Source organism: Poecilia formosa, unplaced genomic scaffold (assembly GCF_000485575.1).
Source record: "Poecilia formosa unplaced genomic scaffold, Poecilia_formosa-5.1.2 Scaffold6, whole genome shotgun sequence".
Taxonomy (NCBI): Eukaryota; Metazoa; Chordata; class Actinopteri; order Cyprinodontiformes; family Poeciliidae; genus Poecilia; species Poecilia formosa.
Window position 1 is genome coordinate 3,695,840 of NW_006799945.1, and position 16,137 is coordinate 3,711,976.

Sequence of the window (16,137 nt, forward strand, 5' to 3'; positions counted from 1 at the left end):
TTCATCATTATTTAGACTTAACTGATATACAGACATTGTATTGCATTTATTAAATATGTACCAGCTAAGTATTTGTACAATAAATCTGCTTCAACACATTTTATATCTTCTGATCACAAACAGCAACACACAAGAAGCAAGAAGCGATATTCAGGCAGTTTTTAGTTCGTATGGGGACACGTTAGCGGTGATACCAAAACACTGGAACTGAAGCCACATCAATGAACCAACACAAGTGTGTATTGGATATTTTTGCAATTATGACGTAGCACAAACAGCATTTTTATCTGACAAAACCGATCTTTTTCAAGATGTTATGTTTATCTTTAGATATTTTTAAGTTATTAAGGTTATCCTCCCCCTCGAGAAAAAAAGGTGTCCATATGTTGGGATCAAAATCTCCAGGAATAATGCAATCGAGGACATGCACTTCTATTAAATGTTACGGTTTTTCATCTCTGAAAGCTGACATATGAGAAGAAATGTTTAAGAAAACTTTTTTTTATTTTCTGTGCTTTTTCTAGTACATGTATGAGCGTTTGTCAATCAGTAGCAACTCAAAATATAGAATCTTTTCACTAAGATTAAACCAAGTTTTAGAATAAACAACTTGATGAGTCATGGTGAAATACTTTGGGTATAAAGTCATAAAAATCAGGTTTACTCTTCATACATAAAGCCTCAGTGGTGAGCATGTAAACTTGTGTTTCAGAAAACAAGAACACAAAATTGTTATGGTAAGGATGAAGAGAAGAGATCTTGACGGCTAATTTGACCCTGATGGTAGGATAAAAATGAATCTGTCGAGGTACAAGCAAAAGATGGGAGTTTAACGTGTCGCAGAGGCCCAGTCGTGTTTTTCACCTCTGAGAGTTATCCTCACGTCACTCGCCTGATCGTGCACTGAAGCAGAATCTGTTGGTGCTGCACTTGTTGGATTTAATGAGCGTCGTCAGCTGATGTTTTCATCCTCGACAGCAGCATAAACGGAGCGCTGCTTCTTATGTAAGTTTATAGAAAGAGTGAATGCAATAAATGTCTGTAGGTGAACAGGTGGATTTCTGAGAAGCACTGGCCTGCACAGAAATAAAAACTGACATCTGAGTCAAAGTACAAACTCAAGCGAGCTGAATCATCTCTAAATCGATGCTCAGGGGATGTCGGAGAAGGAGGGAGGAAGGATAAAGGCTGAAGCTACCAGCGGAAACGTTTGAACCGTGTCTACAACCAAAGTATGTGCATTCATGCTGGGCTGCACCGAGTTGGGGTCTGTATGTTTTCAAGGCTTGAGCGCATCGGAGGCACAAGACAGAAGGTTAAGTGTTCCAGGTCCGAAAGCAGAGCAAGGATGTCTAGATGCAATTTGGACCAAATCATTTGCTCATCCAAATTATGTAGTGACGCAATATCAGATAAACAATAATGTTTTCCACAAGATAACTAACAATGGCAGCTACAATTCAATTCTGAGAAAACGCACGTGGTGTCAGGTGGAATAACATATTTTAAAGAGAGTGATGAGTTTGGTTGCTGTATCCCTGAAAACAAACTTCAAAGTTTAAGGCTAAATAACATCCTGAAGCAACATCTACAAGGGCACATTCACTGGGTGAACAATAACACTTCAGAAGTAAATCTACTGGCAATGCTTGTGTCTCCTGAATATAAAGAGGAGCAACTGGTGAGAGGTTGTTTTACAACCACAGTTTGAATAATGAGCAGCTTTAATGACCTCCAACCCAATGCTTTAGTTGACGTCGTCATGTGCCAGGATCTTTGAAACAATGTTGTACACCAATCATGGGGTCATGGGATGCAGCATCTTTTAGTGTTACTTGTTAGTGTTACTTGTTTTCTATGAGAGTCTGCACTTGGTGGACAAGTTCTCGGGCTTTCATCAAAACCTTCGGGACGTCATGCCGCTCCGCCATTTCTGAGAATAGAGGGCAGAAGTTAGACTGGCTGGCAAAATACAACATGTCAATTATTTTAGTCTTCATTTTCGTCAGCATAGTGATATCAAAAAAATGTTCTAAAAACCTTTCAAACAGAGACCATGCAATTTATTTGTTACTTTACTCATCAGTTTTAAGATTTGCTTGAAGCAGTTATCTAAATACTCCTCAAAAGTAACACCATTTCTCACTATTTCTAGAAAATGAGCTATATTGCTCTGGCAGTACATTGTTGTCGGCCCGTTTTTATGCCTGTAGTTCCATCTACTTTTCACAATGCAAAAGGTAGATGGATTAATACGGGGAATACTTTAAAATCTTTAAGTTTCAAATCAGCAGCAAGATGGTCGAAACGTGGACATAACTGGGTTCTCCAACATGAAAACGATCAGAAAATGCAAAAATGCTGCGAAATTCGGAGTCCATGATTAGAAATGAGCCAAGACATCGAGGGCTACAGTATTCATCCTTCGTCATCTTACCGTTGAAAAACTTGATGATGTCTGTGAAGTCCATGTTATTTTCCAGAATGATGTCTCTGTACATCTCCACTAGGGCAAGAGCGATGAAAAGCACAAAGTGCTCAGAAGATGTGTTCTTGGCTGCCCAGATCGTTTCCCACACAGCGAACACATCATCATACACCATTTCTGTTTGGAAAAACAATAACACAGTCCCTGATAATCATGCTTTATACAACATATGATGAATTGATAAGGTTGGATGAGCCAACATGGACGATTCTAATATTTTCCTTCCCACCTCTTTTAAAGTCAAGAAGGAACCAACGGTAACAGAAGTAGAAGTGAGTGTAGTCTCCATTCTGCTGCATCAGCTCAAACAGTTCAGAGTCCAGGATCTGTCCATGGAGAACCAGGGAATCAATCAGTGTGGGTCAGACCTTATATATTGTTATTATCCAGCTCTGGAGAAGCTTATACACTGGGATTATTGTACTTAACTGATACTTTCACTGAATTTAATCAGTATCTAATTCATTCCGCACACAAAAATAACAAACCTGTATGAGTGATCGCATATTGGCAAAGTGAGTGTCCATGGCACCTCCATGTGGAAAATTCTGGTTCATCCTCTTCATCAGTTCGGTGAAGCAGCTGAACGCCATTACCTCTGCGAACATTCCCCAACACAGACATGGACACACTCAACCGACGTGTTTCCTCCATGCGCACTAATCCAAACTTAAAGTTTGCACTTTACATTTTACTGACCATCATCCAGAATAACCAGAAGGGGAGCCAGTAAATCACACATGCCCTGCACATATCCCGTCTCCAGATGCTGCCACACGTAGCTGCAATGATAACCACATTTTTAATGTTTCATTAGCTTCCCCCTTGGGAGTTAAGCACAACTTTATAGGTATATTTAGAACAAATAATAAGTCAAATTGCATTTGGTTTAATTGTTTGTTGTAGCAATCTTCTTAGCAATAAATCTTATACCTTTGGACAGCCTGTTTCCTTTTCTTTATTGGTGCCACAATTTTTAGGGACATGCATACGAGGGTTGAACAGCAGAGATGAACATGAGAGTTTTGAATAACTTGACTTATCCTCTTTGCTAATAGGAAAAAGTTTCTTTGTAGAGGTTTCAATGAATAAGACATAATGGCAGTCAAACAATTTATTCATTTAACAAATAGGGGCCCAAGTTGTGCATGGAAGAACCGTACAAAACCAGTACAGCCTGACACCTCGTCCCTATGCTGGTGGGTAGCGTGGTCACACACTGCTGTGGGATGGTATTCTCAAACCAGCACTGGTTGCAAGTTTGCCAGTGTGGTTGCACTGAAGCCACACTGGCAAGCATAAGGTTTTCTTTGGCTTAACCTACCAACTCAAGTCTGGTGCCCAATCCACAAATTTCTTCATGATTCAATAGAAAAATAAACAGGCTTTTACTGATAGTTACTTACGAAGAAGCATTGTTACAATAAAGAAAACAAGTTGTTTATTTAGCAGTGCAACAAGTTTACCTGCACATGATGTTACGCAACCTCTCCAGATTCTCAGCAGTAAAGTACCAGTATGTTCTGTCGCAACGTCTGACATCTTTGTCAATGCGATGCAAGTTGATCAAGTACATGTCGAGTGTTTCTTGCTAAACAAACAAAAAAAAAACAAAAAAAATGACACCAAAGTTGTTAGTGTATGTTTGAAACAGAGGTAAATAATGTCTTTACGCTGTCCAATGCTTACAGAAAAGGTCTGTTCCTCTGAGGATTCTTCATATTTGGTCACACCTCCCGTCTCTGCAGATTCTGGTTCAGTAAGCACATTGTCCATCTCAGCCTCTTCCTCAGAAAGACCCAGGTCAGTACACTCAGGACTGGTGTTGCATGCTGTGTCCAGATGATGATCTTGGGCAAGCCTCTCTGAGGCCATTTTCTCCCTCTGGGCCAGGGAGATGGGAGGAGCAGCAAGCCCTATGAAAGGCCTGGGCTTAACGTCTTCTGAAGTCACACATGTTATCCCTGCAGGAATGTCCTCCATTTCCAAGGCAGAGGGAGAATCGTCTGAATCCACTGCGTCTGGGGACTGCCGAGAATGAGACGATAATGAAAAGCTGCCTCTTGAGGCGGTCTGCAGGGCATTTAGTACTTGTCTGACTGGAGAGTTTGAACCGGGTTTATCAAGTTGCATCTCTGTGGCTTTTTTGGTTTCAGCAAAGTCGGAAACGGTTGCTTCTGTATTTTCAGGTTTTTTAGAATCCTGTGGCTTTTTGTCACTTTGGGAATCATCCTTTTCTCTTAATGTTTCTGGACAAGAGCTTTCCCCTTCCAGATCTTTGCTCTTGTTCGCTTGAAGAGTCAAAGTTTCTCCGAGTGGAGGAGCTTGGAAATATTCGTTGTGCACTTCCGTTTCCAGCTTCAGGACATTGGTGTTTTCTGGAGCTGACTTCACGTTCGTATTCATGTCTACTTCTTTTACAACTTCATGAGTCGTGGGCTCTTTACTCTCGGCTGCAGATGTCTCTTTGGAATTATTTATTCCTGTCTCTGCAGCAACTTCACTTTTTACTTCATTCTTCTGGATCACAGCTTCTTCCTCAAGATCTGGGAGTTTGACATCTTGTCCAGCAGATTCACTGACTGCTGGGTCTGATACTGCCACAGTTTCTTCACTGACAGTTTCAGATGCTTTGGCTGCAGGTTCTTCTGTTAACTCGGGTACAGTAGCACTATCTGGAACTGGTTGTTCATTTTGAACAGCAAGGGTGGAGGATTCACTGGTGGAAGGCTGTGGACCTTCTGCGGTCTTCACGAGGCTAATTGGTGGCATTTCTTCTCCTTCAGCCATGGGTTCGGCCTCAACTGATTCAAACACCTTGAAGCCAAAAAGAAAGTAGTAGAGACAAAAATCATTCTAGATCCAAAAGTGAGATGGTCTGATGTCAATTACTCCAGACACTGAGCAATTTAAGTAAAAATGCTGTGTGTTTTATGTAAATATCTCACTTCAGCTACTTTTAGGAAGTAATTGACAGAAGATATATTTTGATTTAAGTTTAACTACAACATTTCAGAGACTTTAAAAAAAAAATATTGTGCCAAATTTGTTTAGAAATTGATGGTCAGCAATTGAGTTGAAACCAGCAGAAAAAGTACCTGAGCGCTGCTGCTGGAATCGCTGTGTGAGTGGGCGTTTTGTTGGTCTGAGCTGCTACTCAGTGATGACTAGAGTGGAAGAATTACATGCAAGAAAACTCAAATTATTACTGCATTGTGGTGTAAATAATATTGTTAAATTTTTTTTCCCCCTATTGTGGCATTTTATTAAATGTGCATAGGTCAAACTTACATCTGTGCTGATGGTGGAGTCCCGCTGTATGGGCCCCCGTTCTACACTGGCTCCTGAGGAACATCGTGCGAGGGCCTCGGCGTGCTTCTCCCTCTCTCTCTGACGGACAATGACCTCACAGCCCTGCCACTCCTTCATTGTCTGTTCATACAAGGCTCGCATTCGATCATCGATCTGAGCCGCAGGAAATCCATGAGAGCAGATCATAAAACAACCCCAATACGTACACGTGTCCTTTCATATCCGAATGATATATGAAATACCTCCAGTCTGGCTTTCTCAGTCATGGAGAACTGATAATGTCCCAGCAGAAAGGGCCAAACCTCCTTGCGAAGTGATGATGCCACGCCACCAAAGTACACAAGCCTGTGTATCTCATTTTCTCCAAAAGCCTAACAAAAGACATTGTTTTTTCATGAATTGCCTTGCAGTACAGATAATAAACATTATTGCAGTTCAGCATATGGAAACCTTACAGAGCTGTCCTTTAGAAAACGTTCCCAAACCTCCACAGAGAGACCACCTCTAGCATGACATGGTACATCTGGATCAACTATAGTGGTGTTCACCAAAGCAGAAAGGTGCGTCCGGACTGTGGATAAATGGCGACAGTATGCAAGCCCTAGGGACAAAAAATAATTATTATAAATTATTGCTCTCCCTTAAATCTGCAGGACTGGTTTTATTCTAGTGCTAAAATTACGGTTAGTTTTTAACACTCACATCCATAGAAAGCCCGAGAGATTATTTGGTATTTCATTGTGTCGCAAAGGAGCTTTATAGGAGCCCTGGCAGGGTTGTAAAATTGAAAATGTAGTCAAATGGAACAATTTGAATATTAATTGTAGTCAATCTTTTGAGCGTATTTACCTTTCATGATTGCAGCCGTTAGGTAAAGAGCCTTCAGAGGAGCCGTTCTGTGAGCAGGAGGAGCAGGAGGATTTTCTAGGCGTTGGTTGCCACATATTAACGCCCTGATCCATCATCTCAGGAGGCACTGCACAGTACAGGAGCATTTATTATTTCCTCCCGGTGATAATAAGCATCAAAAACAAGCCCGCAGAAGGGGAAACACAAACAGAATTTGGACATAAAGTTAATGTCTTCAAACTGCTAAGAGAAGATTTGAAAAAAGAAGAGGGGCACAAATCGCAGCAGAGCATAACGATGGAGATGAGGCAGATAAATAACTTTTTGGCCGTGCAAAGGCACCATGCTGAAAAGAGGACTATAATGGGGAATTAATACAGACAATAAACAGACAACTGCAGCACTTTCAAATTAGAATGAACTTAATTAGAAATATGTGTGCCTGGGGAAAATCGTTTAACTAAACTGAGATCAAATTAAAAGAGCCAAGTAATCTCAGACGTAATCTGTAATGATGTGTTATTGGATCATCACTAGGAGGCAGAATAAGAAGATTAAAGACACTTACTGAACTCCATCTGATTGCCTGGGAAGAGGATCCGAAACACATAATCAGTGGCTTCATCCTCTTCCTTATCTGATACGGAATCACACGAGCTGTGGGGACTTCTCCTACGCAGTTTGGGGAAAACCTTTCCCTGTAGAAAAGACAGAGTAAAAACCTAACTCATTTGAGAATATACATGGAACATGTATAGTTCCCTGATGTCTGTATAATTGATTTAGTTGAACCCAACTTTCGCCTCAACATTTGTCCAGGTTTTGTAAAAGTCCTTTGAAGTTTTTCTGTGAATGTTGACAGTTCTTTTCTTCTGACTGTCAGTCCAGTAAGTCAACCTTTTCAAACGACTGCTCAGGAATCACTCAGACATTAAAAAAAGGCTCTTAATCTCAAGGAATTAATGCCTTAACAAGAAATAAATTCTTAATTACATCTTCAAACACTTCTGGATGCTATGCAATTATTTTATGCTGTTTTGTTGTTATTTCTATTATAAAATACCAAAGAACAAATAATTTTGTAGACTCAATGTTTTGTTTTATTTCACTCATTAGCTGTAGGTATTAGAAGTCTGGAAACTTATATCTGAACCACACACTATGTTGTCATGGACAGACACAAAAATTATTCAAGGATGAAGAAAGTCAAACTCCAAAAATGTTGGATCCTCAAAATCTACTGGTGTATTTGGATATGCCGCTTTCCTCACCAAAAGCAGAGCTATTTTTATAGGTTCTAATAACTCTGTGTACTCTCTTCGCCTTACTTTCCTAAAGAAAACACTGCTAGATGAGTGTTCCTGTGATTAGCTGCTTGTTTCTTGTCTAAATGTTTTATAGAGCCACTGAAACAGTGAACCTTTACTGCTCTGTTTGGTTTTCGGTTTCACAGGAAGCACCTCAGACTCAAACGTTGATAGGTCTTAGTGGTGTTAATTTTGTATAATCCTGAGTGTAGTTTCTCTCTTTCCTCTCTCACAGAAAGTCAGCTTGTCTCAGTTCTGCTGACATTTGTTGTGTTTCTTTTGTTGGTGAAGGTATTGATTGAGTTGTTGCTACGGTTAACTAAGCCCATTATTCTCTTTTATCCTGTTAAAATGGATACGTTTGTTTCTGCTGTCACCACATGCACATATAAATGCAAAATTAAAAACTTGATGCTATTTGCCTGACCTGTATGAGCAATATGGTTGGATTGTACTGGAACAGCTTAAATCAATCTAACTGAATGTCGATCTGAAGATTACTTGATATTCACATTTTATATGAACCGTTGCTAAGTAAATAAACTAATCTGAACTAAGTTTTCTAAGAATATCTGGGTTCTTTAGAGAAAAATGCATTAAAAGTTGGTTAGGTTACGTTGTGCTAACCTTTCCTCTCTGATTCCAGAGTGGAGGGTCCAGCTGTCCGTGAGGTAGCAGGCCGGTCTCTAGACAGGTGAGAAACTGGAGCAGGTGACCCCCTTTGGGAAAATGTAGTGGAGGTCTTTGGATTCCATCTTGACTCACCAAAACTACAGTACCACCACTGTTTACTGAGGAAATCACCAACACACAGATAAATAGCTGAAATTTGGAGGGGAGGGCAAAATCTAAAGGGGAATTAGCATACTTTGTTGATGACAGTGAAGATACACAATCTCCTCCAAACGAATTGTCATCGCATAATCCCAGAAAACACTGAAATACAAAGGAGAAACCAGTCAACGGTATTATAAAAAAAGAAACAATATTTTTTGTAATGCCATACTGTCATACTGTTCTAACCTCTTTTCAGAATCAATCTCCCCAACATTGCCATTCATCAACTGATTGGGAGTCCACTTCAGTGTCATGAGATCTGCAGTCTGATGAAGAGAAAGGTATCCTGGAATGGCCTCCATGCCATCTCTCTGCAAGGATAAGCAACATTTCTCATCAGAGTGTCATTGCACAGCTATGTAAGTGCTGTTGCACTTAAGACACTCACCGGTTGCACCAGAACGTTGTTCTTCCCAAACAGAAGAGTGGCTCTGGAGTTTTGGTGGAGGGACTCCACGTACTCTCTCACCCATGTGAGAGGTCGATCGTCCATGCTACCACTGGACTGTCTCTTCTGGATCTGGAAGTTCAAGGAGAAATCATAAAGTGTAAACCTACGGAAACAGTGGTGAAGAATAAGCTTTCTGAACTTCATACCAAGGCGGGCCTTCTGGAGGGAGAATCCTGCCGACAGTGGCTGCTGTGGATTCGATGCCGCTGTACAAGCTCATCAGCAGATGGATCTGTCCAGAAATGGTCCGCCGTCTTAACTTTGGTGTACTCCAGTGCACAGGGCCCAACTAGAAAAATTAAGTTACTTGTTTTAAATATTTCTTAATATTTATTTGCTAAGCTAAAAACTGGCACAATAAGGGAAAATACCCAGTAGAGATGCAAGGATTGGTCCATCCACAGGATCCATCAGCATGGCTTCTTTATCATAAAATGCACTAAGGCAAAATGTGAAAACAAATTCGCACATGCAGAATGTTTTACAGTTTTGGTAAAAAAAAAAAAAAAAGTTTTTACAATACATAATGTAGGCACATAATTTTTTAAAAACATATGCTGAGGTACACTATATTGAAAATCAAGTGAAATTTTAAATAAAACGTCAAATAGTAAGTTTGGATACATATTTAACACTAAAAGAAACCTAAGCAAATATTGGTATACAAAGAGCAATACTCTCAACTACAAATGCAACATTTAACATGTAATACCTGCTGTTTTCCACCAAGTACAGAACAATCTTGTCCAGGAGCTTCTCCATCAAAGCTGTTCGAATCCACAGGTGTTTCAGAGTCTGAGGAAGGAGGTTGGGCAACTTTGACTGCCGACTGCGGTCGTTACTAAGAGACGAAATGTTCTGCTTGCTAAAGAGCAGAAAAAGAAACACAATGATAAAATCTATGTACAGGGGGGAAGGGACAATGTAACCACAAAAATAGTTATCTTTAGAAGTATATGTACATAGGCATGAATATCTTCCCCAAAAATGTTTTTCTTGCATTTGTATTTTTATTCCTTGAACTTTTTCAGATGCTATTATGTTATTACTTCATATTTCAATGTGTTTTACTGTAATTTTAAGTGATTGGCCAACACAGAGTAATGTGTTGAAGTGAAGTGTAAAGAAACGACTCTGTAAGACTCTTACAAATAAAAATCTGAAAAGTGTGGTGTGAAATTTTCAAGTTTTCAAAGCCCAGATTTGTGAAGTGTGTGGCTAATTGTTGAAGCTCCACACCATTCTCAATTCTTCTGCAGCCTCAGCTTTTCTTAAAGCATTTTTCATATATTTTATATATTTAGCTTTATCCACCCGTTCCTACTGAAGAAATCCATTCTCACAACATGATGCTGCCACCACCATGTTTAATCTGGGAAATATTGTGTTCACAATGATTTGCAGTTAGTTTCCCCCCCCCCCCACTAAGACGGAGTTAAACAACTCCATCTTATTTATTTTTTTTAATTCACCAACTCTCTTAAGGCAGCCCAGTGTCTGCATAATGAAACATACACTAAATTGTTGTATAAATAAAATAAATGCTCAAAATCAAACAATGATAAAAACCATATTGATGTCACTTTTCAGTTCATGGCAAGGTTGTATCAAATCTAACTAAAAGAGTACCAACGGCTAAATAGAAATAAAGGCAGGCTGAAGTCGTTTCACCTGTTTTCAATAAGCTGCTCCAGCTCCTGGACCTTGCGACAGAGCTCCTCAGCAGGAGAAAAGCTCTTTCCCACCTTCATAAAGAGTGCAGCGACCTTATTACTGCACAGCAGGCCTGCAATTCGACGCTTCAGTCCATGCAGCACGCATGCCTCTACAACAGCTATAAAAACACAATCACACACACACACACACAGCTTTGTTCAGTACGAATATTCCAGTTTATTTTATTACGCACATTTGTTTTTTCATGAACAATAAAGTTTATCTTTCTGAAAGTCTGAAGTATTTTCATTCCCATTGCGTACACGGGAAGGAAAAGTGCTGCTTGGACGAGGAAAAATACACTGAAATCTGGGTTGTCCATGGTTGCTAGGATATGAGAAAGGTGAATCACATATGTCTCACTCCTGGTTAGCATCAACACCTTTGATGGGTGTCAGTCTGCTTTAATATACACTGCAGCTATCTATCCACCCACCCATCCCAGCAAATATGAATAGACATAATGATACAAAACAAACCATACAGACTTGTGTTGCCTAAACAAATTGCGCGTGACCTTTAGGAGGTTGTGGATAAAATCGTAGGCGGTGGCAGGGCCTGACACATCTGTAGTGTTGTAGAAAAGACTGCCATTTAAAATCCATGGTTTTAAAATGCAAGTCAAAAGTTGCCTACTTATTTTTCCAAGCCGTATATTTTTATTCTGTTTGTCTTGAGTGTTGCCATACAAAAAGAGTAGCTGTCACTGCAGGTTGCAAGGCAATAAAAATAAGCAGCAGAAAGATGTTTACCACAGAAGGAGATAATGTGGCTGCTGTCTGCGTGCACAAATTTCCTCGTTACTGCTTCCTCCATTATTTGCTTCACCTGAAGAAAAGAAAAACACAGCTTTTGTTACATCTAAAAGTGTTAACAAAGATACCTTTAGTAAATACAATATGATTTTACATCCCAGGTAGGAAGCTTGTGCACTTTTCTTTGCAGAATTTCTTTAATTCAGTCATACATGGTCTCCCTAAAGTATTCTAATCTGATTTATATCCACACTTTGACTAGGTCACTCCAGCACCCTAAAAAACCTTCAGTTTTTATGTTGTGCTAATCAGAGGTAGACTTGCTTTTGTACATCAGCGTACTACCTTTTGTATTTTGCTTGCGTTATTTTTGTTTTGCGATTAGATTTATTTGACGATCTGAAAAATTTAAGAGTGATGGCTAAAACAGGAACCAATTTGAAAGGAAAGAAGCAGTTCTTCATAGCACTGTAAATGGTGCCAAAGATTCTGGAATGAATACGAGAGACAGCTGTAACAGCAAACACAACAGGAGGTGATGGTAAAATGGAAACAGTATCCTAATCTTCTGAGAATATCTCTGATTGCAGTTTTAAATCTCTTATATCAACATTTGGTGTTTTCCTTCAAAAGGATAAGTCTAGCGATTCAGCCTTTCTGCAGCTCCGAAAGATATATTTTCTGGTGGTCTGCCCACCAAATGTGAGATGCATGTCTCCCGCATTATCGAATAACACCACAAACATTTCAATCTGTAACAACGGAAAAAAACAACAACACAAAATTCTGTGCTTCCTGTCCATTTTCCCATAAAATTACTTTACACCACATTTAAAGCACAAGCTAAGAATTATTGTCCGAGTACAACAACAACAAAAAATATTTTCTTAGGTTTTCCTAAATGCAATTTCCATGAAAACTGGATTATATAAGACTCCTTGGTTCATTTCCCATCTGTCCAAATGTGCAAGCTTCTCAGGGCAAAGTGCAAAAGATATAAGTTTTGCTTTATCCACACTGAAATAACTGCACTATGTCAGCTAAATCCTCTGTCATTTTAAGGCGTTTGAGGTTGCTTGTGACATCGAGTGTTTTTGTGTGCATGATAGTTTCAATGCATAAAATCTCTCCAAGCTCAATTCAACTACAGACCTAAGGCAAACATGTTTTATTATACACATGTGGACCCTGCTGTAATTCTTTCATTTATTTACTTTATTTACTTCTACTTCTTATGGATTGCTTTTGGTGGAAAGACTTGGAAAGCTGTGTGTCCTTTTCCTTTGGATTAACAATCATACATTTCTTTGTATTGGTTTATTGGATGCATTTTCCAATAAAGCACTAAAGTAGAGGGACAAAATGTGGAGAAGGGAGGTAAATGATATGAAAACTTTTGCAAGGTCAATTTTTGCCCTTTTACATTTCATATTTAAAACTTTTAATTACTGAATTAAAACAGTTTGTACTTATAAAATAGAAGAATATGTCAAAGTCTGAATCTGCATTTCAACCATTAAAATTATACCACCTAATGGAAGCTAATTGCTGCATTTCCAAGTCAGAGTTATGATTATCCCTAGGTGAGCATGAAATATAAAAAGTATATACGGCTTGAATGTAAATTATAATGTATTACATGTTTATGTGTTATGATTGGACCTCTAATTGCAAAACTACATGCCATTATATATTCAGCAGCAAGCACCTTGTTGCAAGGGATCCAAAACTGTGGTTCAGTTCATTAATGCACCTAATAAGTACAGCTTAGGGTTTGTTTGCCTCTAATTTAGGCATAATAAACAACAACAAAAAATTAAGACTGTTGCTTCTGTGTCTTAATTAACCTGTACAAAACTATGCTCAGCCCCTCCCAGCTGCAGAATCATAGCTACAAGAGTCATGGATTGTTTTTTTTTTTTTTAAGAAGCAGTGAGTCACAGGTGAGGGCGAGCATGAACGCAAAGAAACAAGTCTGCAGGTACCAGATTCTCTAAGGCATGGACAAAACCCACATTTGTATTTTCAAAGAGTCACCGATTAGTCTGAATGCAGTGTGGGCTCCCTTGTTCCACCGCCTTTTGTGCAAAAACAAACAAGCTGCCTGAATAGTGCAGCTGTTTGGAACATCTAAAATTAAGCAGATGGCAAGGTCACGGCTGTACGTTTGGAGCATTGACATGGTTCTTGTGTTCTTATGGACTATTATTTTCTTGTTTAAATGCAGATCTTGCAATAAAAGAGACGAATCGGTGCATGGTTTCTTTTAAGTGCACGATTTACAATCATCACTTGTATTATCGTCATCATTACCATCACCACCATCGTCATCATCAACATCTTACGCCAATCCAACCTTCACCAGGAAACGGGCAGGGCGATTTTGTTTGGGATCATAACATCCACATCTATTTACAAAGGGGGGAAAAAACCCACCAGGTTTATCATAAACAGGCCTGTGGGGTTGCCAGACCCGCTGAGCGACGTCCACACACACATACACACTCAATGCTTAAAGCTCCGGTAAACACGAACACAGACGAACAAGAAAGAAGTACCCAAATAATAACGTTAATATATTTTTTGCAATGTCACGAACCTCCTTCTTCACATTGCGAAGCAGTTTCTGTCGCGTCTCGGCCTCTGTCACAAGAGAAAACATGGTGATTATGCTGATCAGATCCTGTCTGCGTGAAAAAAGGAATGGTGATGATGATGAAGAAGAAGAAGATGATGATGCGCGCCGGCGGCCGAACCTCCCATCACTCTGGGGGCTCGGTGAGCGCAGCTTTCTGGGAAACGCCTGGAAAGCTGCTAAGGCGACACGAGTGGAAGAGAAGAGAGGCTCAGCTCTGGGCTCAGAGATATGTTCCCAGCACTAAATTAAACCTATGTGCTATCTCTCTACGAACCACCACCCCTTTAAAGCCACAGAGGCACCGTAAACCCACGCTCTCACACACCCATACACTGGCATAATTGGCCGATGTTTAAACAAAAAAGAAATATGTGCTTCATTAATGCCCTTTTCCCTGTTATTGGGATTTAATTTAACAATATTTCTGCACGGCTGAACTAATTAAACATGCATTCACACCAAAGTGAAAAATAAAATAAGGACAAAAAACAAACAAACAAACAAAAAAAAAAAAAAAACACATAAAGTAATGTTAAATTTAAAACATAAGAAAAATAATACTGGACAATAATCCAAAATACCATATTCAGATTAAAAGAAATGAGTAGAGTAATTTAAAGAAAGAAATATACAAGATATTAAATTTATGCAAAAGAAATTAGAAGTAAAAAAAGAAAAGTGTAAAAATAATTGTTTTATTGAATTCATTGAATTGTATAAAACTGTAAATAACCCTGGCTTTTTGGGGAGTAGTGATAGTTATAAAGTCTTAGACTGAGAGCTGGTTTTACTCTTTGACTAGAAATGCAAATAACCAGTAAAAACTGAGGGAATCTAGCAAGATTTTTCTGTTTTGAGTGCTTGTGTTTACTCCCTTAGTCCATGCTGGGTCCAAATCGGCTATATGGTGTATAACTTTCAGAGGAGATGTTGCATAAATGTTGCCAGAAGGTTACAGATTTTCTCACATTCAAAGAATAACGGTTCAACTTTCACAGCAAAATGAGATACTTCTATGTTGTGCTTTGAAATATCCTATTTTGGTTTTTCCAGAGATAAAATCTTATTGGTACAAAGTTGTTCAGTTGCTGTAGAGATGTGCAATATAGAAGACACAACAACACTGAAGTATGGGGAGGATAATGTGTCAAAATGTGGAGGAAGAGCTTTTATTGGGACTTTTTGTTGAACTTTCCACCACTGATGACTTGAAGGAAAATAGTCAATGGCAAATAACTAGCAAAATATCTAATGTACTGCTGCTTTTTGCGTGTGAATATACAAGTCAGAAAAAGGTTGTAATTGCAAAGTCAAATAAAAGATGCATTTTCCAAGATTGGAACAAATTTGAGTTAGCAATGGACTCTGTAAGGGGAATCTGGTCTAAAAGTCACAGCAAACTTAACAGTAACCTTTAAAATAAGGATCATATCTCACCCCCACAGACTGGAGCAGGATAGTTACCTCCCTTGCCGTAGTCTCTCTGAGAGACTACAGCAAATATTTTAGGATCACCAAGTCTTTTTTTTTTTTTTTTACCAATGATTATGTTATATAGGTGTCAAACTGTTGATTTGGAGCCTTCAGTGATCTAATGTATGCAAAGGCTTGCAAAAACTGAGACATCAGCTGAAACTGCAAAAGTAATGCTATCACAAGTCACATGGTGCGTTGTGATAAATCTCAGAGATAAGTACAAATGAAACCAGATTTCTATTTTGAATATTCAAATATTGAACGTAACCATTTTTCTCACTGTTTGATATTAAATCACATAATCTTTT

General features: G+C 39.0%; 1 protein-coding gene across 2 annotated transcripts; it reads right to left on the reverse strand.

The window, feature by feature from the left end:
* Positions 1-510: 510 nt before the first annotated feature.
* Positions 511-14,611, reverse strand: sgsm1b (small G protein signaling modulator 1b). Of its 2 annotated transcripts, XM_007568316.2 has the most exons (25): positions 14,472-14,611; positions 14,315-14,358; positions 11,713-11,788; positions 10,916-11,078; positions 9,957-10,109; positions 9,616-9,683; positions 9,391-9,533; positions 9,182-9,313; positions 8,980-9,104; positions 8,825-8,892; positions 8,584-8,747; positions 7,218-7,347; positions 6,650-6,776; positions 6,503-6,567; positions 6,256-6,401; positions 6,043-6,171; positions 5,780-5,953; positions 5,587-5,655; positions 4,178-5,305; positions 3,955-4,079; positions 3,188-3,270; positions 2,977-3,086; positions 2,718-2,814; positions 2,438-2,605; positions 511-1,933 (listed from the first exon to the last, which is right to left on the reverse strand). In XM_007568316.2, the coding sequence occupies exons 1-25, from the start codon at positions 14,476-14,478 to the stop codon at positions 1,845-1,847; spliced, it is 3,783 nt and encodes a 1,260-aa protein (XP_007568378.1). In that variant the 5' UTR covers positions 14,479-14,611; the 3' UTR covers positions 511-1,844. The 2 variants fall into 2 exon arrangements, with proteins under 2 accessions (XP_007568378.1, XP_007568370.1); XM_007568308.2 differs by having other exon boundaries at positions 14,315-14,611.
* Between the last annotated feature and the right edge of the window lie 1,526 nt (positions 14,612-16,137).

Coding starts and splice junctions, on each gene's coding strand:
- sgsm1b (XM_007568308.2), bottom strand. CDS start 14,377: ATGTTTTCTCTTGTGACAGAGGCCGAGACGCGACAGAAACTGCTTCGC. Junction 11,079..11,712: donor CCACATTATCTCCTTCTGTG/GTAAACATCTTT, acceptor GTGTTTTTATAG/CTGTTGTAGAGGCATGCGTG. Junction 6,172..6,255: donor GTTTTCTAAAGGACAGCTCT/GTAAGGTTTCCA, acceptor GTCTTTTGTTAG/GCTTTTGGAGAAAATGAGAT.